General features: G+C 39.3%; 1 protein-coding gene across 1 annotated transcript; it reads left to right on the top strand.

Moving 5' to 3' along the window:
• The first annotated feature begins 1,044 nt into the window (after positions 1–1,044).
• Positions 1,045–25,591, top strand: EPHX4 (epoxide hydrolase 4). The gene is made up of 7 exons (XM_007058875.3): positions 1,045–1,629; positions 6,888–6,973; positions 10,185–10,342; positions 12,458–12,586; positions 16,387–16,490; positions 18,828–18,976; positions 24,569–25,591. The coding sequence occupies exons 1-7, from the start codon at positions 1,387–1,389 to the stop codon at positions 24,801–24,803; spliced, it is 1,104 nt and encodes a 367-aa protein (XP_007058937.3). The 5' UTR covers positions 1,045–1,386; the 3' UTR covers positions 24,804–25,591.
• The last annotated feature ends 1,805 nt before the right edge of the window (positions 25,592–27,396 follow it).

Raw genomic sequence — 27,396 nt, 5'->3', positions numbered from 1 at the left:
CTAATATGTAGCAACCCAAATCAGGATCAGAATATGATTGTACTATTTTAGTATAACTGCAACTAGAGGGGAAAAGGACTTGCTAATATGTACATAAATCAAAGGGGTTGCAAAATCCTGATTACAATTTAGAACTTCCTACCTTCCAGCTGTCTACTTGTGCCTCTATCTGCCTCTGCTCTAGCAAATCACACTCTCAGGTAGGGAGCTGATATCTACTCTGCCATGACAGATCTAGTATCTAACTGCCTCTATCTAACAGAGTAGCTACTCTTTGAGTTCAGGTTTAATACCCCATTCAGATGAATTAAGAGCAGCCCACTTTAATACCCCATTCAGATGAATTAAGATCCATTATTTGGCTGCACCCTTAAGCCTACATCACCACATCAGTTTATGGATCATACATATGAGTTGGGTATTTAATATTTTAATGAAAACGTATATTCTTAACCCTACTAAACAATTTAAAAACCAGTGCACCCTGATGCAGTAACCTGTGCTTCTGTATACTCCTGTTACACACAGGGCCTTGCCCATAGAGTGGTAAGCCACGGGCGATGAAGGGTAGGGCTGCGGTTAAGACACGGCACCGGGAGGAGAGTAGAGTAGATTTAATTCCCAACTCTGCCACTGACTTTCTGAGGGACCTAGCTAAGGTCACTTAATGTCGCAGCTCCCCAGCTGAGCAGCCAGGATATTTTTCCTACCTCAAAAGGGGCGGGGGGGGTACCTCAAAAGGGGCGGGGGGGGAGACGCTCACAGTAGGTGAGGAGCGAGGTTGCTCTCCGAGGCTGCCCTGGGCTGGCTGAGTCCCCCCAAGTCCAGCCTGGGGACTCGGGGCGGAGCTGCCCCCTGGTTCGGGGGCTCTAACACCCTAGGCTGAGCCGGGGGCTGCCCGCTGGGCTGACGGCGCCCGGCCAGGGCCCAGGAGCGGGGGTCGGGCTACCTCTGACAAGGTAGGTGCGCAGCGCACGGGGCTGCTGGCGGCGGACCTGCCTTGGAGCCGGGGGCTGCGGGGAGGCCCTCTGCGCCATTCCCGCTGTCGGGCGGGGGCGGGGGCGAAGGGGCCGGGAGGGAAGCGGAGGGAGCCGAGGACCCTGTGCCTGCCCCCCCCGGCGTGGTGCTGGGAGCAGGGGGGTTGCCCCGCCCGGCTGCAGGAGCCAGCCTCCTGCCTGGCTGCTCTCGGTCACGCCGGCTGCTGCTGGCCGGCTCCCTGCCGCTGGCGTGAGGCAGACGTGCCGGCCTCTCCTGGGCTGGGCTCCGGCCCCGCTCACGCGGCTGCCGGCGGCGGCTCCTGCCTGGTGCCGCGCTGCGCTCCCTGCCGCGGAGCCCATCCCCTGACGCTGCCGGGGAGGGAGGCTTGAGAGGAGCAGCCGCCGCCTAATGGCGAGCCCCGCTGGTTGTTTACCGTGGCTCCCGGGCGGGTTCATGGTGACGGTCAGGGCTCTGCTCTTCTGGGCGCTGGTGTATAGCTACTGCGCAGCCTGCGCCTGCATAGAGCTGCTGAAACTTTTGTGGAGCATCGGAAGGAGTCCAGGCAAGACCTTCCAGCGGATCATCCGGGAGAATCCTCCAGCCTGCCTCAGTGATCCCTCCTTGGGCACCCACTGCTACGTGAGAATTAAGGTAAAGGCTGTTGGTTTCTGCGCTAATCACTCAATACGGGGGTGCGAGGGGGGTAACCTGACTGCCGCTAAACATAAATAACAGGTGACTCGCTCTCTTTGCTTGTAAAACCCGAGGTGCGGGGTGGGGACTGGCTGGTCTCTTGCATTTCCCCTTCTTTTCTCTCTGAAGATCTGCTGTAGCGCCGTTTGTTTCTTGGGTTGGTGCTGAAGGGAAAGCCGCACTGAGTGTGTTTGATTCATTCAAACGAAAGGGAATGGTCTTGGTTATCTCTTCGTTTTAGTGCGTGCCGTGTAGTGACATTTAGAACCCGTTCTGCGTGCATCACGAAGATGGGGTTTGCAAACAGTAATCCATTTTGAAACAGTCACACTGTGTGCATATCGGGTCTTTTGTCGGAATTGTTTCACTCTGCTTCTATTTATTTGTTGTCTTAAAGACAGAGCTGAATTTTCCTGTGCAAAGCACACAGAATCCTTGCAGGTCACCTTCCTTCGCGGGGTGATCCGTTCGACCTGAGTGGAATCAGCTCTGTTCAATAAAGTGTAACCTAGCTACAGCTATAGCTACTGATGGGGGGGGGCAGGAAACTTGATGAAAATAACCAGTGTGTATGCAAATCAGCTGAGCCAGGTGATGTGTCTCAGAGTTTTTGAGGGAATTAACAAATGAACTTACTCAACCTCTCTGGTCATTACTTTCAGAAAGTCATGGAACACTAGAATTAGACAATCCGGGAAAATTCAAGGTGGCACTAATCACTATTCTTTCCAAGCTGCTCCTACGTGCATGTTCTGTCAGCCCTCCCAGGGTTGCCTGGTGTGATGAATCATGCATACTGTATAGATCCTTAACACAGTACAAAGCATGCACTCTGTATGTGCACTGGTGAGGATTCCAGAGACAAGACCACTGTCAGATGATCAAGTTGTCTCTCCACTTTACCAGGAGCTTGAGCACTCAAACTCAGGTGAGAACAGAACTGAGTGAAATCGACTGATTATGCCCCACCAGGATGGCAAGGCCTGTTCAGCTGCTGGGCTATCATTGTCCTTTGCCACTAGCCTAACTTGCCCGTGTGGGAGATAAGATCTCAGGCTTTATACCCCTATACAACATTCCCCCCCCCTTATAACAAACAATACCATATTTTAACTGATCATGTTGGGGGGGGGGGGTAAATTATTGCAGTAAAACATTTTGGGGATAAATGAAATCATTGACTATATCCAGAACACCGATTTCTCTCAAGAAATATGAAACATCTTTTCCATCAATAATAGAAGGCAAAGTGTATTTTTGTTGTGATCAGTACTAGAGTAGTGCTTACATGTCCCAAGTAAAACAGCAAAGATGAAAGTCTGGATCTTGAAATGTTGTAAAAAAAGGAATGACATTTCAACACAGCCTGGATGTGAAGTTTGAAGATGATGCTCCAGTTACAGCTTGGATGACTGTGCAGATGATGATGTCAACAGTCACAGAAAAAGTGGGGAGAAGAGAGGGCTCGAGAAGGTAGATGAGAAGCTCAGTTTGGGGCATATTGAGTTTAAACAGCTGCCTGGACATCCATGAGATAATTTCAGGGAGACAAGATAGTTTTGGATGGAGGAACAGAGGTCAGGAGAAGAAAGGTAAATTTATGAGTCATCAGCATACAGATGACGATTGAAGGTGTGTGAGTGGATGAGATATTGTTTGAGGTGATAGATATATACACAGAGAGAGATAGAAAGGGATGAGGAGTTTGAGGACAAAGTCCTATGGGTCACCCATTGAAAGAGAGGAAAGGAGGACCCACTAAACAAGACATTGAAGAGCGGCAGGAGGATAATAAGGAGAGAAAGGAATCATAAAAACCAAAAGAGGACATGATTTTTGAGAAGTACAAATGGGTATGGGGTCAAATGTGGCTGAGACGATATCACAGATGATGATGAGGGAATAGATGCCCTGAGATATGACCAGGAAGAGGTCATTAGAGACTTTAAAATTAGGGCTGTCGATTAATCACAGTTAACTCATGTGATTAACTCAAAAAAATTAATCGTGATTAAAAAAATTAATCGCAATTAATTGCCATTTTAATTGCACTGTTAAACAATAGAATACCAATTTAAATTTATTAAATATTTTCGTATCTATTGATTTCAAATACAAAACAGAATACAAAGTATATATTATTATTTTTAATTACAAATATTTAAACTGCAAAAATGACAAAAGAAATAGCATTTTTCAGTTTGCCTCATACAAATACTGTAGTGCAATCTCTTTGTCGTGAAAGTGCAACTTACAAAGGTAGATTTTTTTTTGTTACATAACTGCATTCAAGAACAAAACAATGTAAAAATTCAGAGCCTACAAGTCCATTCAGTCCTACTTCTTGTTCAGCCAATGGCTAAGACAAACAAGTTTGTTTACATTTACATGAGATAATGCTGCCCTCTTCTTATTTACAATGTCACCAGAAAGTGAGAACAGGTATTTGCATAGCACTTTTGTAGCTGGCGTTGCAAGATATTTACGTGCTAGATGCACTAAGGATTCATATGCCCCTTTCATGCTTCGGCCACCATTCCAGAGGACATGCTTCCATGCTGATGACGCTTGTTAAAAAAAAAAAATGCGTTAATTAAATTTGTGTCTGAAGTCTTTGGGGGAGAATTGTATGTCCCTTGCTCTGTTTTACCAGCATTCTGCCATATATTTCACGTTATAGCAGTCTTGGATGATGACCCAGCACACGTTGTTCGCTTTAAGAATGCTTTCACTGTAGATTTAACAAAATGCAAAGAAGACACCAATGTGAAATTTCTAAAGATAGCTAGAGCACTTGACCCAAGATTTAAGAATCTGAAGTGCCTTCTAAAATCTGAGAGGGACCAAGTGTGGAGCATGCTTTCAAAAATCTTAAAAGAGCAACACTCCGATGGGGAAACTACAGAACCCGAACCACCAAAAAAGAAAATCAACCTTCTGCAGGTGGCATCTGGCTCAGATGATGAAAATGAACATGTGTCGCTGCACACTGCTTTGGATTGTTATCAAGCAGAACCCGTCACCAGCATGGACACGTCCTCTGGAATGGTGGTTGAAACATAAAGGGACATTTGAATCCTTAGCACGTAAATATCTTGCAACGCCGACTACAATGGTGCCATGCAAACACCTGTTTTTACTTTCAGGTGACATTGTAAACAAGAAGCGGTCAGCATTATATCCTGCAAATGTAAACGAACTTGTTTGTCTGAGCGATTGGCTGAACAAGAAGTAGGACTGAGTGGACTTGTAGGCTCTGAAGTTTTACATTGTTTTGTTTCTGAGTTCAGTTATGTAACAAAAAAATCTACATCCGTAAGTTGCACTTTCACAACAAAGAGATTGCACTACAGTACTTGTATGAGGCGAATTGAAAAATACTATTTCTTTTGTTTTTTACAGTGCAATTACTTATAATCAAAAATAAAGTGAGCACTGTACACTTTGTATTCTGTGTTGTAATTGAAATCAATATATTTGAAAATGTAGAAAACATCCAAAAATATTTAAATAAATGGTATTCTATTATTGTTTAACAGTGTTATTAATCGTAATTAAATTTTTTAATCATGATTAATTTTTTTTAATCTCTTGACAGCCCTATAATGTATAGATAATGTCACAAATAATTCCTGAATACTGCTCACTGAATTTGATGCTTCTAAACTTTTGTGAATTAATTTCCTGTCTTCATTGGAGTTACAGTGTGTAAAACTGTTGTAATGCGGGGCGCTTGGGAAGAATCGGGCCCAAATTCTTCATAAAATCCAAAATGAGTATGAAAAAGAGAAAAAAAAAATTTCCCTTCTAGAACCCTGGTCCCAAGATATAAGTTGATGCATTTGCAGTATCAGGGGGCAGCTCAAGGAAGTTCAAGCAGATACAGCCAGGAAGTTCTGGCTACTGTACTTTCACCATCATGGAGAGTACATCAGCCCTTGATCGACAGGCAAAAGCATTAATTGATCAGGTTGTAGAGAGGAGGCAGTACATTCTGTTACATCTATAAAGAAGTACAATCTCTCCTTATGTGAAACCCAAATCAACAGACTAATGCTTCACAAGCCAACTCTTTCCCAAGTCCCATATCCCCTTGTCTCAGGAAGGTCTTCACCAGCAGTATCTCCTCAGATCTACCATAACACTGTTTTCTGTGTGAAGACAATGTACAGCCTCATAGGCAATATTCAGAGTATACTAGTCAGCTCTATACCTGTAACCTTTTGGATCGCTCTCAAGTCCATGGCTGAGCATTAAGTTTTCTTCATTAGGGAGGCAGGAACCATCAAATCTATTTGGCCATCATTTCAGCCCATTTAGTCAAAGTCTACTCAGTCTAACCTTCAGTTGACGTATCTCAGCAGAGCTCCATTAATTTAAATAGAGCTATGTCAGTTTACACTGACTCAGCTTCTGGCCTACTGACAATAAACACCTTGCCTATTGGTAATTTTCACAATCATAAAAATTCTCAAGGGGGTTATGGCTCCAGCCAATTTCAGTAAATAAAGACGAGGTAGGTGAAACAGTCACATTAATAGACCTTCTTTTCCAATCTCTTTGAGAAAAGCCTTAATGGACTTCAACTTTTTAAAATAAAAATAAGCGTGTTTTAAACCTTGTGGCACATCAAAAATATACAATTTTTAACTACCTTAATTAATTCTGATGAACTTTCATTTTAAAAAAACCCATAGGTCCGTCAACTCTATACCTGTTTTCAGTGTGATACAATCTTAAATATCTGAGAATAACATCATCTAACTCACAAGCTGTATAGCAGATATAAAGTATTCTTGGCATGGACTAAAATACATTCTATCTAGTGGTTGTTTGGTGTTCTATGTGAACTGAATGGGTGATAGTTCCTAGTTACCTAGTATGTAGTTACCTGGGCATCACACCAGTTGGTGCTCTTGTTGGAAATCTTAGCAGAGTCACATAACTATACAGGCATAGAAACTGAACGACCTTGTCACCTGCTAGAGGAGATCCTTCCAGAACAGTTGGTAAGCTTGTACTACCACTGCCCATACATCACTGATCTGTGAAGATAAAGAAGACTTCAATTTCCAGGACTGTCAATTTGGCACTTATGTTAACCACTAAATTCATCTCTTTGAATACCTTTGAAAATCATATTAATACTCAGATCCTCATTGCAGCAGTACTGGGCAGCAATCAGATCACAGTACTTTTTTTTCTTTCCCTTCCAGGATTCAGGGTTAAGATTCCACTATGTAGCTGCTGGAGAACGGGGTAAACCACTCATGCTGCTGCTTCATGGCTTTCCAGAGTTCTGGTAAAACTCCCCAATTGTTCTCATTTCACTACAGACATAGTTTATATACCATTTAAATCCACTCTGCTATTCTCCATAACTATGTTCAAATATCCCAGTAATGGTAAGTTTTAAGAGCATGCTATGCATTCATTTTTTCCAATTGTACCATCCACAAAATAATCTTGAGGTGTTCATCTAAACCAAAATACCTCTTTCCATTCTAGTTCAGGAAATATTTCTTCATGTGTATACACTTTTCATCAAACTATCAGGAGAGCCATTTACTCTGTTCTAGTACATTTCAGGGTTGACAAAGGATAAACATTTAGAATGAGTATTCCGGTGTTCGGACACTATGGTGATGGGCACTAGCACAAAAACCCAGGCAGACTTTTAAGTGAAAAATGTATCAGTATATTTATTAATAAATAATGGCATAGCGTACTATATATTGTAAGAAATACAGGGAGGGAAATGTACAGTTTTAAAGGCCTAGAGTCTATTGTGTAGCTTAACTACTTTTAGGTGTCACTAAGGGAAAAAGGCTCCATTAAAGTTACTACATCTGCAGGCCCGTGAAGAAGCCTGGTGGATCAAAGATAAACAAAACCTAAAGTGTTTATTTGTAGTGATGAAAGGACCAAGTTTCTAACATTTTGGCCATATCATTTAGGCTGTGATTGCCAGATTTAACAAGCTAAAATCATTGCAGGTCATGCCTTTCGCAACATTCTGTGTATTGTCTGACTACTCAAATGGAATGGGATATTGAATAAGAAAACTGCTATATAGGTCATTGTTAACACCAGTAGCATAGCTTATACCTGCTGTTTTTAAAAGAAGACAACAATAAAGTAATGGATGAGATAAAATATGCACGCTAAAATATTATGGTTGGCTTGTTACTGAATCTATGCAGAATTTTATGTATGAACTGAGATTTTGTTTTGAAAGCATGAGATAAAAGAATAACAATATGAGTAGTATAAAACAGTAAACCTGTACTTTTTGGATAGTAACAGGAATGGAATTATGAAGCTTAATTGCAAAATCCTCTCGCTTCCAGTGTCTCAAGGTTATTACTAAGACACACGAAATAACCAGTCAGTGCTGATCTCAGTGAGCAACTGAGGGTGTATATTGACAAAAGGTCAGTCAAATATATAATGCACCAGTGCCATTAAATCCCTTATATGCACATTTTTTTACATCAATACAAAATCTTATGGGAAACTAATATAAAAATTTTAAAATTGGTGTAAAAAATTCAGACAGCTGAATGCCCGTAAGGATGTGTGTGAGCTGCTGAATTTTGTATAAACTGCCTTCCAGAAATAACATGATCAGAAAAACCCCAAACAGCTCCAGTTATTCAGCCTTGAGAATATAAAGGTATTTACCGACATTTCAAAATATTTCCTGCAAAGCAGTGGTCTCACTAGATAAATACTTTAGGCGTGATAAAAAAGTGTTGTATGAAAAGATCAGTGATACATGTTGAACACAGAGGCTGATGAAAGGATACTTTTACTGGATAGCCCATGCCTCTGGGATCTGCTTCTCTTGGTGGTCTGCTAAGGCTACAGTTAGGTCTTGCACAGCACCCTGATGCTTGCCAATCTGTTCATTAAGCCTTTAACTGATTGATGGACCATCATGACAGAAGGGTATGGAGATATAAAGGTGGTATGTCATTAAAAAAGAAAATATTTACTGTGTCATGTTGTTTCACTCTAATGAGGTATTTGTGATAGCCCCTATAGTTACCATGGTAAACTTGACTTACTGGGCAGTGTATACTGATTTTTTAAAAATAAAAGTCATTTATAGAAACCTGTATTTATTAAATCTTATATTTATTTGCATTAACATAGGGCACCCAGATGGAACTGTGATGGATGTTGTGTTTACAGTAATAACATTTTCTTTGATTAATCCAGGAACAATGTAATGTTGACCATGATGTGTTCAAAATCCCTGATTGGTTAGCATTACCCCCAAAGCAGAAGGCATAAGGATCTGAAATAAAATGCTACTTGGAGTCTGGCAAAATTCTTCACCTCTCTCTTATGCTATTTGACCTCCCAAATGCTTCATTTATGTTGTTTATTTGAGATCTTTGCAGTAGGACTAATAGTAAAAGTTAGCAAGCAGGTGTCCATGTTATATTATCTGTGGTTAAAATGATCATAACATTTTTCATATTTCCTTGAATGATATTATAATATAGTGCCAAATCCTTCCAGGTTCTTAGCACCTCCTAGAAGGTGTTGGGTATCCTCAATTTAAATTGATTTCATTAAGAGTTGAAGGATAGGTAGCACCTTGCAGGACAAGGCCCACAGTCTTTTATTATCTTTATACCATTTTTATCCAGTTATAATCTATTATTTCTAAACCCAAGAATAATCCATATCTTTCTCTGAATGCTTATTAAACTCTTCCTCACTCTAAGTAATTTAAAGTAAGTAATTTCTGTCTTTATTCTCCATAGAAACACAAGCAGTAAAATACCATGTACGGTACTGACGCCCTGACAGCTGTTAATCTTCATTGTTCTGGGAGAGTTTAGAGTGACTGAATAAGGACACACAGATTAATATAGCACAGATGATAAACCATAGAATATCAGTTGATCAAATTAACTTGTAACATATTTTATTAATCCTTTGCTTTACATTGTGAATGAGTTATCGTTCCTTCCTTCTCCCCTCCCCCAAAGAAACCCAGATGTGTTCATCTTGTCATTTGAGGCCCTCCATTCAAGTCCTATCTGGTGCAGGAGGAAGGTGACAGGAGAAGTAGCTCTCCACATCCCATATTCTGAGGCCAGTTGAGTCCTCAGAATTACAGCAGTCTCAGGGATGCTCTAATTTTTGCCAGCTACCTATGGCACTAAGGAGCCATTCTAGAAGCCATGAATAACTGGACCATAGAGACAGTCTGGTTATACCCTCTTTCCCTCAGCTATGTTCCCTATCTTAGGGGCTTCGAGAAGATGGTGGTGTAGAACCACTCATGCTAGCTCATCTCCCCTACAGATTCCCTTTCTAGTGGGAATTCCCAACCAGACAGAAGGAACCACCATGCTATGGCAAAAAGGGGCCATACATAACAGAGAATCAAGCCAATAGAATTTAAAATTACCCTATTATAGAGGCTGTACTACTGACTGAATTCTAGTATTCTTCCATGTAACCTTTAACTACATTTTTTTCTCCTTTATTAGGTATTCTTGGCGCCATCAATTGCGAGAATTTAAAAGTGAATATCGAGTTGTGGCACTGGATTTGAGAGGTTATGGAGAAACAGATGCTCCTTCTCACCAGGACTATTACAAGTTAGATTGCCTAATTACAGATATAAAGGATATTTTGGAATCTCTAGGTGCGTTAGCAGAAGCCAAACTGCCCAAGTTGTTAATTTTATTTCATTTGTTGCAGAAATATAAATAGGTATCCTGTGATTTAAAAAAAAATTCCAAGGTGATTGGTTTTGTTTTAATATATGCATTTAGTTGACGATATTGTCTAAGAAAATTTGATTCAAACAGATCTGACTTATGGATTTTAGTCCATACTAATTCTTGAACAGTATGAAAAGTTTTGTTTTCAAGTCAATATGCCTAGGTCAGCATAAGGAATATGCAAAAATGAAAAGCCCTAAAGATGCTCTTATATGCCCCCATCCTGCAGTGGGATCTGGTAGCACAGCTGGATCCAGTACTATAGCCTTATGCTGAGTACCACTGAAGTCAGTGAGTCTCCACCTAATACTGACCCATGTACTTAGTGAATCTAATTATAGGATTAGGGTCTTAAGCGTCAGTAGCACTTACAGGGCCTCACTACTAGAAGATGGAAATCAAAACAGCATGGTGAGATTTTCTGGTACCTACAATGCAAAGTGCACATGCTCTGCCCTCTGAGTGACAGTAGTGTAGGGACTGTATAGCGTTAATAAAAAAGAAAACAACTTACTAAAATGTTACTGCATATACACAATAACCAATTCTCAATTGTCAATATTCAACTGAGCTTTACAGTTCATTTATGTACTCCCTTGTACAGGCCAAATCATGGCCAAGCTTGCACAGCTGCGAAAAGGGGACTAAGAGGGGACATAAGGTACTGTACTCCTTATGTCCTTGCATAGGCTATGTGTACCACAGGTAGCAGCATGGGAGGGGAAGCAAGCTCTGTAAAGCTGCTCGGTCTCCCCTATTCAGGGGGAAATGTAGCTGTGCTGGATATAAGGACACCATAGAATACTTCCCCTCCAGAGTAGTGGGGAGATCCAGAGGCACATTGCTACTCTCTGAGTCGTTATCCCTCACAAGCTGCACACAGGGCAGCGCAAGAAACACTGGGCAAATTGTAAAGTGATGATCTAGCCCTCAGGTTTGAATTTAGAACTGGTCTGAAAATTTTGAATCCCATCAAAAGATGGGGCATGACATCACAAACTTTGTTTGCGTTTTCTAAGCAGCTCTAGTTTTATTAAACTCCTCAGTAATGCCATGATTGTGCTTTGCGATGTATTGCGCTCTCTCATTATAAGCCCTGCTTCACAGGGGCTTAAAAGTTCCTAGAAAAAAATGACCTCTTGGACTCAAATTTCCCCTGCTTGTTCTTGCTCCAGAGAGGAATTATTTTGGAAAGTCAGATAAAATCAAAAGTGGACAGAGAGATTTTTATCAGAGTAGATAAAAGGTGTTTGTCTTACTTTTGACATTTCTCTCTTGCTTTCTGTCAGAGAACCCAAAATAATTCAGATTTTACACATCTGACTTGGCATGTATATAGAGCGCTTTAATTCTCAGTAAGGAACTGGGGCTTTGCAATGTAGGTCTGTCTGGGTTAAAAAGGTGGAATTTCCTAAAGCACAGAAGTCTTGAATTAACTTTGCTCCTGGTGAGTCAGTGGTCAAATTCCCACTGATATTAGTGGAAGCATAGTTAGGCCAATGCTTAGCACTTTTGAAATTCCGACCTAAAGAGAATATGAATAAGTAAAGAAGTGTTCCGAGCCTGTACACCATCCTCCCTATCTGTTTAAGTGTGCAGTAATGTGGCTATCTGGGTATAATTCCCACCGTTACAATGATGCAGAATTGAGATTTTGAACACCAATGTGACCAGCTTGGCCACATTGCACATAGCTATTAGGGCACGGAAATGATCTCATACAGTAAGATGACTTAGGTCACATATACAAGGGGGGACAAAGTATATTTGCAGTGGAAACCATTACTTTTAATTACCTGTTAAAATTTCAAGCGTAACACTCACTAATCTCTTTTTTATGTTTAATAAAGGAAGTATTGACACATTTTTAACTATGGCAGTGTAAATAATTTGTTAAGAAAAAATGAAAAAGTTGAAGTGTTGTTAGCAAATATGTTGGAACATTTGTTTTTGTTTAACTGTCATTATTTTATGTGATAACTCATTTTCATATAACTGTCAGTAAACAAATGTCAAAATCTGTTTTTATGTGGCAGGGTACAATAAGTGTATGCTGATTGGCCATGACTGGGGTGGAATGATCGCTTGGTTAGTTGCTATTTGTTATCCGGAAATGGTGACCAAGCTTATTGTGGTTAATTTCCCTCATCCCTCTGTATTTACAGGTGAGTTTTACAATATTTTTATATTAACCCAAAATATTCACATTTTCACTAAGCAGGCAGATTTGGTGCTTATTTAAGGGTAGATCTGGAGAGGCACTGCACACCAGGATACCTAGGGGTGCTGTGAAAGAACATTACAAGTGCTCAGCACCTCTTGGAATCTGTCCCTTATTTAAATGAAACCCAAAGCTGTTAAATATTTTGCATTAAAGCATAATTTTACAGTAGTGTGTGAGGGTACTAGCATGCAGATATACTGGCTTCTTGTCTTTGGAAAACCATGGCCTGATTCTCATTTACACTCAGGCTGCTTTACTTGGCTCTGGCAGTGCAAAGGTGCCTTAAGGTGGATGAAAATGACCCATTATATTGCCACAGAAGTGTAAAGCCAGAGGCAGATTACGATTTTGTAGGGCCCTGGGCCAGAGCAAGTGGGGGACCCTCCCTGCACCTTCCGCCTGCAGTCTCCCCTCCGCCGCTCCTCCCACTACTCCTTGTGCCGCTCCACCTGCCCACCCGGCACTCCTGCCAGAGAGCGGGGTCAGGGCGTGGGGGCTTCCCCCGTCACTGGCAGGAATGCCGGGCAGGTGGAGGGGGGAAGGCCGCTCGCCCCGACCTTGCCCACTCTGAAGAGGGCCCCCTCACCCAGCACTACCCCTTGGATGTGCTGCTTTGTCCCTTCCCTGGTTATTGCATGTTGCGTGAGCCCCTCCATTTCCCTTCCCCCACCCTCCGCCTAAGAACTTTGCCCATGCTTCAGTCTCAGAGAGCAGAGGACACAGGGCATGGCCTGGCATAACGCAACTGCACAGAGGACAAAGGCCATTGCTCTCAGTGTCCCTTTACTGGCCAAAGGCAGGTGCGTAGCAGCTCAGTTTTCCCCTCCTCTCCTAAGACACATACCTTTGGTCCCATCCCACCCAACCCCCACCGGATGCTAGCCTGTGCTTTGGAGCTGCCACGATAGTGCCCCTCTTCTCAGAGGATGGTGAGAGCCCTGCTAGCACCATAAAGGGGGGAGTCACGTCTGCGCTCAGGATCCCAGATATGATCACGATTGACTTACTTGAGCCCTGAGGGTCCTGGGAATGTCTGGACCCTTCCAGCCCCTCAGGCACAGGTTCACACTGATTCAGGGATGCCCTGGGGCTCTTCAGACCCCTCTGTGGGATGGCAAAACTCATTGGAGCCCTGCAGCTTCTCTTTGGAACCAGGGCGTGTTGATGTGGAGGGGCTGGGAGCCATCAGAGCCCTTTGTGGATGGGGCAAACTTTCTCCACATGCCTCCCTGCGCTCCTTCCGGGGAGCGGGGCAAGCCCCCACACCTGGATCCTGCTCCCCGGCAGGAGTGCTGGGCAGACCAGGTCAAGGTGCAGGGGTGCTCATTTTTCTGGGCCCCCCAATTGGCCGGGGCCCCTGGGCACGGGCTTTGTTGGCCCTGTGGCTAATCCACCATTGTGTAAAGCAGTGTAAATGAGCAGTGTAAAGCCTTAATGTAAATGAGAATCAGGCGCCTACAATCTAATCCTCATTTAGACAACAAGTGAAATTGAGTTTTGTGATGTTATACTACAGTAGACCTCATTGTAACAAAACAGTCATCCAAGTCTGCTTAATAGAGGACCATGACTGTAATAGCATGGAGTTGAAGGTAAGGATTTTGGTGGATTTTTAGAGTTGTGTGGTGAGGTACGCACAGAGAATATCTGCTATATGCCTGGCTTTAGCCAGTGCTACTTGATTTATACGTTCCCATGCATTAAATGCACATACAATTTTAAAATGTCCACTAGCATCTTACTATATTTATTTTCTTTAATTGCAGACCTGTTTTTTTCTCATTAAATATCTTATGGTCTCACCCCACTTCTCCAGATATATTTAAGAGAAAAGTACTTAATAAGGGCTTGATTCTTATCCCACTTGGTGTGAATAAATTTAAGCCAATGAAGTAACACTGGTGTAAAACCAGTATAAGTGAAATCAGAACCTAGCCCTAAAACTCAATTACTCCTACAAAATATACTCAAGTAGCCTTCCTAACCTACTAAAGATTATTTTACTGAATAATTAAGCTACACTTACCAAAATAAGTGCTTATCTTGAACCATTGGAGCCAGTTGAAGTTTCATCAGTAACTCCAGTTGGAGCAGGAGCCAGGCTCTGTATGAACAAAATGCACTTTATGATGCCATAGACTTTCTGATGTGTGTATTTGTCTACTTGCTTAGTAGTTCACATAATCCACTCTAATTTTCAGTGGGCTTGTCAGTCAATGGCACAAATTAATTAGGTTCTACTGTGCACTGAATAAAAAGATTCAGGTTATAAATCAAGTATTCTGATAGCCATAAGCATCATTGTAATGCCCAGTACATGAAAAGTATGACTTTTTCGTCACATTTTTATTCATAAATTGCATTTTAGAATAACAATAAGATACTCTGAACGATGCATTTCTAAGGAATTATTGCACTTCTCACATGGCTGAAGTCACCTGACTTTCAGGCTTGTGCCCTATAACACCACTCTGGGCTTGCTATAATCACTTAGTCATGTACTGCATATCATTTCTTGTTAAGTAATAGCAATAACAGATCTTTGACAGTTCCCCAAAATTTGCACGTCAGGATTGTTTGACTTCCCATCGCATTCACATGTCCCAACATCAGAGGACTAGATGTACTACTTATGATCAGTGCTGAAGTCTGCCTATTAGAAAATGGTGAGTTAACTTTTTCCAATATTGAGCAGATCTCTATAGCCCTCCGTGTAAAATTATAATATTTGAACTAAAACTTTAGAAAGATCAGGCAATACTGAAAATATGTTAGTTTACCATTGTCTTATAGGGCAGAAAAGTCAAGTGACCTTGACCAGCAATGTTGATGACCTGTCAAAGGAAAAACACAACAGGTGATTCAATTTAAGAATTTACAAAATAGGAATGTTTGAAAAGGTTATTTGGGACTTGAACTATTAAATACAGTTAAATTAGTTTTGTTTTAAAGAACAATCCCTATTCATCTTTTGTGACTGATTTTTCAGAGATCGGCTTCCATTTTGTAGGTACAATTTTACATCTCCAAATAATTGCATGTGTAATTTTACATCTATAAATGATAGCCTTTAGACTTCTACCTAACTACTATACTTGCTACTTAAATGTTATAGTTTGTACGTGTAACTCGTTGCAGGCATAGAGCTGCACCTGCTTGATATAAATTCAGTTATATTGTTTTCTTTGCTACGTGTGCTTCCAGTGTGCTACTGAAGTGACTATACAGTATCTTGGTTCCAGTTTTTGTACCTGCTAAGAAAGAAGACTATTCAAAAGTTTAATCCTTCTATTAATAGGATTGATGCCATATTTAAAAACATAAATGGATTATCATCTATATTCTATAGCATCTCTACGCATCACATTTGTGAGAGGAGAAATATTTAAAATGTTCTTTATTGAATTGATTTTGCACAATTAAAAATAGTTTTGACTAATAAAAACAGGTCATTTTAATTAAACTGATCAAAATACCAAAATCCTCGAGTCCAGCCCCCTTTGCTGAATTTTTGTCAGGCCTTCCTTTTGCTGTCTACTTAAGATACTGTAAATGTAAGACAGAATTCATTACATTTTAATAGCCAGTACATATACTCATATACTTACTTTTAAAACTATAATCATTCCTTGTCACATAGCATTCTCTAAATTAATACTTTTAAAATATTCCTTTGATTTTAAAAATAGTGACATCAACAGTAATTTTATCAGCTTTCATTCATGGGCATTTTTGTTTCAGAATACATTCTACGACATCCTTCACAATTGATTAAATCTGGTTACTACTTCTTTTTCCAAATGCCTTGGTTTCCTGAATTCATATTTTCAGTAAATGATTTCAAGGTAAGCAAAATGAGTGCTCTTGTTTATGTTTAATGTGTGACTGATGGAAAAACTGCCACCTATGTTGATCCTTTCTGATAGTATGACAGTTATGGAAGAATTAAGGATAGCTAGCAAAACATGACTGTAATTCTGAATTTTATGTGACTTTATTTATTTTAGGTAGGGCTGTCTATTAATCGAAGTTAACTCACACGATTAACTCAAAAAATTAATCGTGTTTAAAAAAATTAATCGCAATTAATCGCAGTTTTAATCGCACTATTAAACAATAGAATACCAATTGAAATTTATTAAATACTTTGGATGTTTTTCCACATTTTGAAATATATTGATTTCAATTACAACACAAAATACAAAGTGTACAGTACTCACTTTATATTATTTTTATTACGAATATTTGCACTGTACAAAGGATAAACAAAAGAAGTAGTATTTTTCAATTCATTTCCATAGTGCAATTCAGTACCACAGTGCAATCTCTTTATCATGAAAGAGTAACTTACAAATGTAGATTTTTTGTTTGTTACATAACTGCACTCACAATGTAAAACTTTAGAGCCTACAAATCCATTCAGTCTTACTTCTTGTTCAGCCAATTGCTAAGAGAAACAAGTTTGTTTACATTTACAGGAGATAATGCTGCCCTCTTCTTATTTACAATGTCACCTGAAAGTGAGAACAGACGTTCACATGGCACTTTTGTAGCCATCATTGCAAGGTATTTACGTGCCAGATATGCTAAATATTCGTATGCTATACAGAACCTGAAACATGAATAAAGAAAATCAACCTTCTGCTGGTGGCATCTGAATCAGATGATGAAAATGAACATGCGTTGGTCTGCACTGCTTTAGATTGTTATCGAGCAGAACCTGTCAGCATGGACGTATGTCCTCTGGAATGGTGGCTGAAGCATGAAGGGAATATGAATCTTTAGCGCATCTGGCACGTAAATATCTTGCAATGCTGGCTACACCAGTGTCGTCGAACACCTGTTCTCACTTTCTGGTGACATTGTAAACAAGAAGCTGGCAGCATTATCTCCTGTAAATGTAAACAAACTTGTTTGTCTGAGCAATTGGCTGAACAAGAAGTAGGACTGAGTGGACTTGTATGTAGGCTCCAAAGTTTTACATTGTTTTATTTTTGAATGCAGTTATTTTTTTGTACATAATTCTACATTTGTAAGTTCAACTTTTATGATAAAGAGATTAAACTACAGTACTTGTATTAAATTAATTGAAAAATACTATTTCTTTTATTTTTACAGTGCAAATATTTATAACAAAAATAAAGTGAGTACACTTCGTATTCTGTGTTGTAATTGACATCAATATATTTGAAAATGTGGAAAGCATCCAAAAATATTTATATAAATAGTATTCTATTATTGTTTAACAGTGCAATTAATCACGTGATACATTTTTTAAATCACGTGATTAATTTTAATTCCACAATTAATCACAATTAATTTGTAATTACTTGACAGCACTAATTTTAGGGCTAATATTTAATAGACTAATGCACATGTGGATAGAGAGAAGCAAATAACAGTACTGCCAGCCTCAAGAGATCAAAAATCATGAGTCAGACTCAAAGAAAGCATGAGATTGCTAGGTGAAAGCTAGCTTGGGTATGCTTACATGTGCTGCAGGCACACACTACGATTGCATAGACACCCTGTGCCAATAGCCAGATTCTCTGCACGTAGAACACCCACTGCACACATGAACATCCACCGAAGTCAATGGAACATCCTCTTAGAAATGTTAGCCCTTTTCTCCCTCAGATCAAATACAAAATGTTGACATTTTAATTTCCTTCCCTTACAGAACAGTAGTTTCTAAAGAAGAGTTTGATTGTTTGAAAAGAAGAACTTCTGACAGGCTGGAATATGGAATGCTTTCCTGTGAAATGTACTGCCTAAATAACTTGTAGAGACAGACCCCAAAAACAAGACAAAAGAAAAACAAAAGAAATGTCAATGAGTTTGACATTAAATCAAGTTGTTGCATTTAAAAATGTTTTCCTTCTATGACAGTAGAAATCTGTGTCGAGAGCTTGTGTTTGCTTATGACAGTATAAGGGCCCACTGCGAAGGAGTTTTGTCTTATTCGTACATATTTTAGTACTCTGAAATAGACCTCACCAGGAATAAGAACATTCTATACTTCATTATTTATAGTTGCCTAAAAAAAGTAGCTTACACTTCAGACAAGGAGGTAGATGGATTTTAAACAAATAGCTCCTACTCAAAGGGAGAAATATCATCATCACTGTTTTGCTATCCACAATGTCTAGACATCTTAGGTGCTTTTTTTTTTTTTTTGCTAGATTCTGAAAAACTTGTTTACCAGTCGGACTACTGGAATTGGAAGGAAAGGCTGTCGATTAACAGCAGAGGACATTGAAGCTTACCTTTACATCTTTTCTCAACCTGGAGCACTTACTGGACCCATTAACCACTACAGAAATATTTTCAGGTCAGTCTAATGTTCATAAACCAAGTAAAACATCTCAGCCAAATCCTTGGAATCCAAATATATTATTTTATCTATTACCCCAAGGGCAGGAGAAAAGGTAAATCTGTTCCCAAACCAAGGTCCTTTACCAGGTACTACACTGATTCAGTTCAGAGAGTATGATGTAATTTAAATTGCATGGCATGGCCACAGAATGTAATCAAACGGCCAACATATTATGGAGGATAACCTTTATGTCTAGAGGTGATAAAAATTCTCTCCCATTAATAACAGGCATGGCAAACCAAAGATTCATTAATGATATCATAGAAACAGAGTATCATACAAATGTGGGACTGGAAAGAACTTTGATAGGTCATCTAGTCCAGTCCCCTGCACTGAGGCAGGACTAAGTACTATCTAGACCATCTCTGACAGGTGTTTGTCTAACCTGTTCTTAAAAACCTCCATTGATGGAGATTCCACAACCTCCCTAGGTAATTTGTTCCAGTGCTTAACTATCCTTATAGTTAGCAAGTTTTTCCTAATGTGTAACCTAAATCTTCTTTGCTTTACCTTTGCTAAATCTTCCATTACTTCTTGTCCTGTCTTCAGTGGATGAAGAGAACAATTTATTCTCCTGCTCTTTATAATAACCTTTTACATACTTGAAGACTCTTATCGTGTCCCTGCTCAGTCTTCTCTTCTCCAGATTAAACAAATCTAATCTTTCCTTGTAGGTCATGTTTTCTAGACCTTTAATCATTTTTGTTGCTCTCCTCTGGACATTGTCCAAATGTGGTGCCCAGAACTGGACACAGTACTCCAGTTGAAGCCTTATCAGTGCTGAGCAGAGTGGAAGAATTACTTCTCATGTCTTGCTTACAACACTTCTGCTAATGCATCTGTGATAAATGAAGTCAGAGGAGGGTAGCTCCCTGTAATGGACACCCAGCCAGCCAGTTAGCTGCAAAATCCCTCTTGGTAGCTGTTCTCTGCGTGTTTTACCTGTAAAGGGTTAAAAGTCCCCCAGGTAAAGAAAAGGAAGTGAGCACCTGACCAAAAAAGCCAATGGGAAGGTAGAACTTTTTAAAATTGGGAAAGAAACTTTCCCTTTGTCTCTCCGTTGTTCTCTCTGGACTGGAGGGACAGAGCAGCAATCCTGTAAGCAGCTTTAAGCCAGATATGATCATAAATCATCAGATCATACCTATAACTACTTAACTGATCTCTGGGTGTCCATTAAAAGGAGCTACCCTCCCCCCACCTTCATTTATCACAGTATCCTAGAATGATGTTTGCTTTTTTTGCAACATTATTACTCTGTTGACTCGTATTTAGTTTGTGATTCACTATAACCCCAGGTCTTCTTTCTGCAGTACTCCTTCCTGGGAAGTCATTTCCCATTTTGTATTTGTGCAGTTGGTTATTCCTTCCCAAGTGTACTTTGCATTTGTCCTTATTGAATTTCATCCTGTTTATTTCAAACAATTTCTCCAGTTTGTCAAGATTCTTTTATATTCTAATCCTGTTCTCCAAAGCACTTGAAATCCCACCCATCTTGATATCATCCACATACTTTATAAGTGTACTCTCTATGTCATCATCATTTATGAGCATATTGAACAAAACTAGACCCAGGACAGATCTTTTTGGGACTTCACCTGATATGCCCTTCCATCTTGACTGTGAATCATTGACAACAACTTTCTGAGTATGGCTTTCCAACTAGTTGTGCACCCACCTTATAGTAGGTTCATCTAGGCTATATTTCCGTAGTTTGCTTATGAGAAGGTCATGTCAGACTGTAACAAAAGCCTTACTAAAGTTGACATATATCACATCTACTGCTTCCCCCCATTCACAAGTCTTGTTACCCTGTCAAAGGATATAAGGTTGGTTTGACATGATTTGTCATCTTATTATCTTCCAGATGCTTGCAAACTGACTGATTATTTGCTCCATTATTTTTGGATAATGACTGATTTATAATTCCTGGGGCTGTCTTTATTCCTTTTTTATAGATAGGTATTATATTTGCCCTTTTTCAGCCCTCAGGGATCTCTCCTGTCCTCCATGAGTTCTTAAAGATCATTGCTAATGACTCAGAGATCTCTTCAGCCAGTTCTTTAAGTATTCTAGGATGTATTTAATCAGGCTATGCTGACTTGAAGACATCTAATTTGTCTAACTTGTTCTTTCCCTATTTTAGCCTCAGATCCTACCCCATTTACACTGATGTTCACTATGTTAGTCGTCTGATTACTGCTAACCTTTTTGGTGAAAACTGAAACAAAAAAGGCATTTAACACTGAAGCCATTGCTGCATTTTCTGTTACTGCCTTTTCCTCCTGATTGAGTAATGGGCCTACTCTGTCCCTGGTCTTCCTATAATAATATATAATAGGGGATTAAGGCCCCCAGTGCATTAGCACCATTAGAACTAAAGGATTAGATCAGTCTTGGGACCCATTCAGTTCTTGCCTGTGTGAAGCTGTCTGTAAGAATACCAATTGTGATGGTGGGATATTGTTGGATATGAATACCTGTTCACCAGGAACTGGATTGAAACCATCACTTTATTTCACATAAGGCACTGAACAGCATTCAGATTCTAAAGACTTTCATCTTCACTAATCACGATGGATTGTACCTTGTGACCTAGATGTTGAAGGCTTCATATCTCATAACCATCCAGCCACCCATATGGAGTAATCAGTTCTTCAGAGCTCAATTTTATTACAGAATTATTTCCAAAGAGATGTTTCAGAGTAGCAGCCGTGTTAGTCTGTATTCGCAAAAAGAAAAGGAGTACTAGTGGCACCTTAGAGACTAACCAATTTATTTGAGCATAAACTTTCGTGAGCTACATGCTCAAATAAATTGGTTAGTCTCTAAGGTGCCACTAGTACTCCTTTTCTTTTTCCAAAGAGATGTTCTTTGAAATCCTCTAGTCCCCTTGACTAAGCAATATATCTTTATAGGGAGAGAATAGCAATAATTCCATAAACTACACTTTATACACAACCCCTTTTTGAAATACATCTTAGCCTGGTAGTTGCTTGACTTGTAGTATATTCAGTTTAGGAGATATGCACTGACCGGCTGTCAAAGTGAACTGTAGTTTGTGTAAAAGCCTGTTGTATGTTCTTTCAAAACATGGAGTTTTTCCTCTTGTATTAGTTGGGAAATATTTCAGCATTTTGTATATGAGGAAAATTGCTGGTCATCTGCTGCTGTTGTGTGTGGAGGATATTGGATCTCCTTTTCAAAGGGTATTGAGCTTCACAACATGACCTTCCCTTTCTAGATGGCAAATCTGCCCGTTAATCCTTGTTAAAAGAAACTATTTTCTATTTGGTACCTTGAGGCACAATGCTACATACTGAATTTCACATACAAAAGAAATCACACAACATGGTTCATAGACATCATTATCTTATTGAGCAATATTCTGGTTTCTTGAGTTCAAAATTGTCTATGACTAATCAAATCTCCAAAATATCCATTGTCCTAACTGGGTGCAAGAGTAATATATTGATTAAAGAGAATGAAATAAATGAAGAAACTCCTAACCTTCCACTCCATGCTAATTGCTCATAAAAGCTTGTCTAAATAAAACTATTTCAAATATTCTGCTGCTTTTAAATAATCACACTACATCATTGTTATTAACTGATTAAATGTCAGTGTACCTTGGTGGCTGTTTTGAGCAACTGCACTTAATCTGTATTGCAATATGCCACTAAGATTTATAAAACAGTTTAAACTTAAACATGGATGGGCTGTTTAGCATCTATTTGAAAATGGATTATTTGAAATAACTTCTGATGGGTTAATAAGGCTTACATTCAAGCAATTATCTCACATCTGTCTACTATCTGTCACAACTTAGTCCTGTAACTTATAGATCTATTAATAAATATCAATAAAAAATCATATTAACTACTTCAAATGTTCAGAAAGATTTTATTTCTAAAATATTTACTTTAATATAAAGTCAGTTATATAAAGAAATATTTGTAATTATAATTTTATGCAAGTTTAAGTGAGTCATTTAAATGTTATGAAACCCTTAGCCATTTTTCTTTTTTAAATCTCTTTTTCAATGTGTTAACAAAGTGTCTCAAAATCTTTCCCCCCGTAAGCCCCTCAGAAATTCTTCCAAAGCCCTGAGTTCTGATGTTGAGGATTTAAGCAGCTTTTACCCAATGCTATGCAAATTTTGGGTAATATTCTTCTCTCAGTGCATAGAGATTTATGTATTTAACTCCCACTGCTTCAAAAAGAGACTGTACCCCTTTTGTATTGTGAATTCTGTTGTCTTTTGAATGTCTTTATGCATTCTGCAGGTCTGCTGAATGTGACTGGCTATAGTCAGCATTTCAGAGACTAATATTCAATTGAAAGTTTTTCTCCATAAATACTCTACTTATAGTTGTACTGTACATTCAGTTTTCAGTAAGTCTAGGAGACTGAATAGATTGGTCATCTTACACAGTGTTTATGAAAAACAGTTAAAAGGAATTAAATGATAGTCTACTGGCATCATTTTAAACTTGACACAGCATTCACCAATATAGGAAAATTCATCAGCATGTAAGATTCGGGCTATATTAGGCTTAGATTCTCTTTTATTGCTGTTACTGAGCCCCTGATCAGTAGATCAAAGGGGGACACTATTCAAATGCAAGAAAGAAAATATCCTTTTTAACCTTCTCCAGAATCACTGGAACAGACAGACATTAAAATGGAGCAGTTTGTGACAGGGCATTGAAGATTCAAAGGGGGAATGTGACACAAAACATTCACAGACACAGCTCTAGAGCCAGATTCTCAGCAGTTCCAAGCAGCAGTTCAAGCATCCATGGATTGCTGGAATGCAAGGGCCTACCAGTCACACTTCCTTTTTCCTGGCAGCACTCCCATGCTGGGTGCCAGGAAAAGAGTTGTTCATCTCTACGCCACCTGTATACACTTCCATGCTGGGGAGTCCTCTGCCAGACAGATCTGCAGCATTTAAATCTGCATTGCTCCAGAGAACTAGTGCAAAGATGACTTAATTGGACTGAGGATCTGACCTCTCCCCATGTTATTTGCTTCTGCTAATTTCTTATGCACTCAAAGACATTTTTACAATAGAGTTACAGTTCAAGATAGATCACATAAAGCAAAGGCCACTTAGAAATTATTTGCAAATATCTGCTGCAGAGTCAATAACCTATTATATAAATCTGCACAAAGTTATTTTTCATACCAACACAAGTTGAAAAAATGACAATGTTAATTTCTCTTTTTATAACAAATGAAGCCCAGATGTATAGACCCTCAGTTTTGCTTCAATGAGGTTTTGTCTGAAAAACCAACTGCAGGATTTGGACTATGGTAAATTCTGTGTTAGAATAAAGATACCCTCGGAAGATGTTGCTGACATGAGATCAGTTAGAGAGCTTTGGTGATAATTAGTAATTTCTTGGTAATATAGTGAATAGGTTGGATCCTGGAAACCATGCAACTAATCTGTGATGTATTTTGAACTGGAAAGTTAAATTGACTGATATTTTGTCAGGATGATTTTAAAAAAACAATTAAACTTGTATTTTGTTTTTAAAGTTGCCTACCTCTGCAGCACCATGAGGTCACCATGCCTACCTTGTTGTTATGGGGAGAAAGAGATGCATTTATGGAAGTTGAGATGGCAGAAACTACTCGAATTTATGTTAAAAATCATTTCAGATTAACTATTTTGTCTGAAGCCAGTCACTGGCTCCAGCAGGATCAACCTGACATAGTTAACAAGTTGATATGGACCTTTCTAAAAGAAGAGACAATAAGAAAAAGAGAGTGACTTTTTCTACATGTTTTAAAGGTCTGCATAAAAGCTCTTACATTTAAAAATTAATTATTAGCAGGACCATATTTCCAGCCTACCTTCTAATTTGGGCTCTGTTAGGGAAAAGTGTTTTCAATGTACTGTACGTATTGACACCGATGTTAGTACTAAAAGAAGATAGTGTGAGAACATATAATGTTAACATTGGTTTTACCTGTATTCTTGTATTTTGCACATAAAAACACCTGCCTTAAAATGTATGTGTTTGTACAGTAAGGAAATCATGGAAAGTTACTTGGTTCTGGTTTCTCACTTGCTTTACACTTGTAATATATGGTGCCTTTCACAAACTTATAATGAAACACTGGCAGGCTGCCATATGAAAAGGAAGTCAGGTATCAGCTGGACTATCAGTTTTCATTCAACCAGTTGAATTTTTTTTTTTTTACTGTATTGTACCATTACAAAAGTTACCAAGTATTTTATTGTTTACATTTTACTGTATCAGTCTAAAGAAAACAAATTTCTGGGCAAATCTGTGGTCTTCAAGTGGTATATCACACATACCTTGTTGTATTGTGAAATTACAGCTGTTTTATGTGGTATATTTTCTTCTTAATTGAAAAAAGGGATCTGTCCACATGTAACGTATCTGGACAAGAAGAATGGGAAATGAAGAGCTATATATTCATGATTTATGTATCAAATCCACTTCTATCTAATAAAATGTAATTTAAATTGTACCCTCTACCTGACTCTTTACAGAGAGATTTGTTACTAAAGCTGAATAGCAGTTTTGAAAAGTGATGTCCATTATTATTGTGCAGCCTTGCTCATCCTATCATTGTTGAAATTTCTAGCAAATAAAGCCATTCAGCATTCATCCTTCCATGTTGGCAAATATCATTCTTGGATCCAAGAAATGTTGCCAGGTCCCTGTGCATAGGGGAGAAGAGAGACTCAATAAGTGATAACCCAGAGGAGAGTAGTTGTTTGAGGATGGATTTCACTAGGCATGGGGAGGTCAGAGAGAACAACAGGATGTAGGTTGCTAGCAACGGAGAGGAGAAGGCTTGAAATGGGGGAGTCCAGCATTAGAAGGGAGAAGTTGGAGTCACCTCCCCGTACAGCTTCTTGTTCAAGACCCTCTTTTCAGAGTGAAGACCCTCCACCTTCACTCTCATTTTAGAGAAAGAGCACTTTCTTAGCCCATATTATGAGAAAAAGATGCTGCCAATTTCTCTAAAAAATGAGGGAAACAGCACTCTACTCCAGGAAAAGGTTGCTCTGTCCCTGCAGTGGAACTGCATCCCTGTAATGAGATGGATGGAAATTGGCCCCCACAAGTTCTATTCAAGCTCTCCTACCTCTCAAACCCTCTATGGCACAAATCTGTGTTCCCTTCTTCCCACTGACAAACACAATACTCCTCCCAGTTTTCATGCTCCCTCAACCCACCACATAGCTGACAAAGCTTCTTGTCTGCTATTATAAACTCTTTCCTTCTCAGCTGCAAAAGGCATTGACACCTAACACCTTCTAGGCACAAGTGTCCAAATAAATAGAGTACTTAGCCACAGTGGGATACGAGTGACTTTATACAACTGGAGTTGGGCAACTCAGGTATCTATTTTTCCCACATTCCTTACGCAGAGTACATCTTCATCTTTACATCCATAAATATAGCTGGAGACTTCACTTCCGTTGCTATATGCAACACAATGCCTTTTTTGTTCCCCTAAAATTTTTAAGACAAAAAGCCCTCCCACCCCCCGCAACCTCCCCTCAATCCCGAGTTAAACATGTCCATGAAATGGCCATTTGAAATGAGCTCTGATGGTGACCCCTTTTAGGGCTAAATGCTGTCTCATCTGTCTCCCCATGTAGGCGGAGGGCACCCGTACACAACAGAACTAATGCAGTTATGTTGTTTGGACAGGCTGTGAGGTCAGAATGCTGGGCCTATGCAGGGTGTGCACACTCCTTGCAGCTAGAGATGTTTGAGCTTCTTAACCAATCTTTGCTGGAGAGGTAGAACAATCCCTGAAACATACATCTAGTTTTAAGCAGGATTCAGCTTCTGGCTGTAGATTCACTGACTTCTTTTCAATCCTAAAACACCCTTTCAGATTCAAGCTCCTAACTTCCTTTGAAATCAATGGAAGATAGAAGCCTAGCTACCTTTGAGGACCTGGGCCTAAGAAACGTCAGAGGTAAGAGACAGGAATAAATTGCTGCAAATTCATAAAGAATTAATTTCCTGTACAAAAACAGATTTACTAGTCAAAATATTGTAATATAAATAAGAAATCTTGTTGAAAAGCTATTGCCTTTTAAATAAGCTATAGTGTATATATAGGCTTGGCAGGATCTGATTTTTTAAAACTAATTTTGACAGATATCGATATTTATTTTTAAGCATTTTTAAAGTTTATTTTGATTTAAGTTTTCACTGTTGTGTGAGATTTATGGGTTTTAGCATTTTATATTATTTTTATAAATTTAAATGTTCACAGTTGCAGCAAATTATGGTGGTGGTCAGACAATTATTTAAGACAGTAAACATGGAGATTCAAAAAGTAAAAATTTTATAAACTCTTAAAACATA

This window comes from Chelonia mydas, chromosome 8, assembly GCF_015237465.2.
Source record: "Chelonia mydas isolate rCheMyd1 chromosome 8, rCheMyd1.pri.v2, whole genome shotgun sequence".
In the NCBI taxonomy this organism is placed as follows: Eukaryota; Metazoa; Chordata; order Testudines; family Cheloniidae; genus Chelonia; species Chelonia mydas.
Note: the sequence above shows the minus strand (reverse complement) of the source record. Positions and strands in the feature narration are given on the sequence as shown.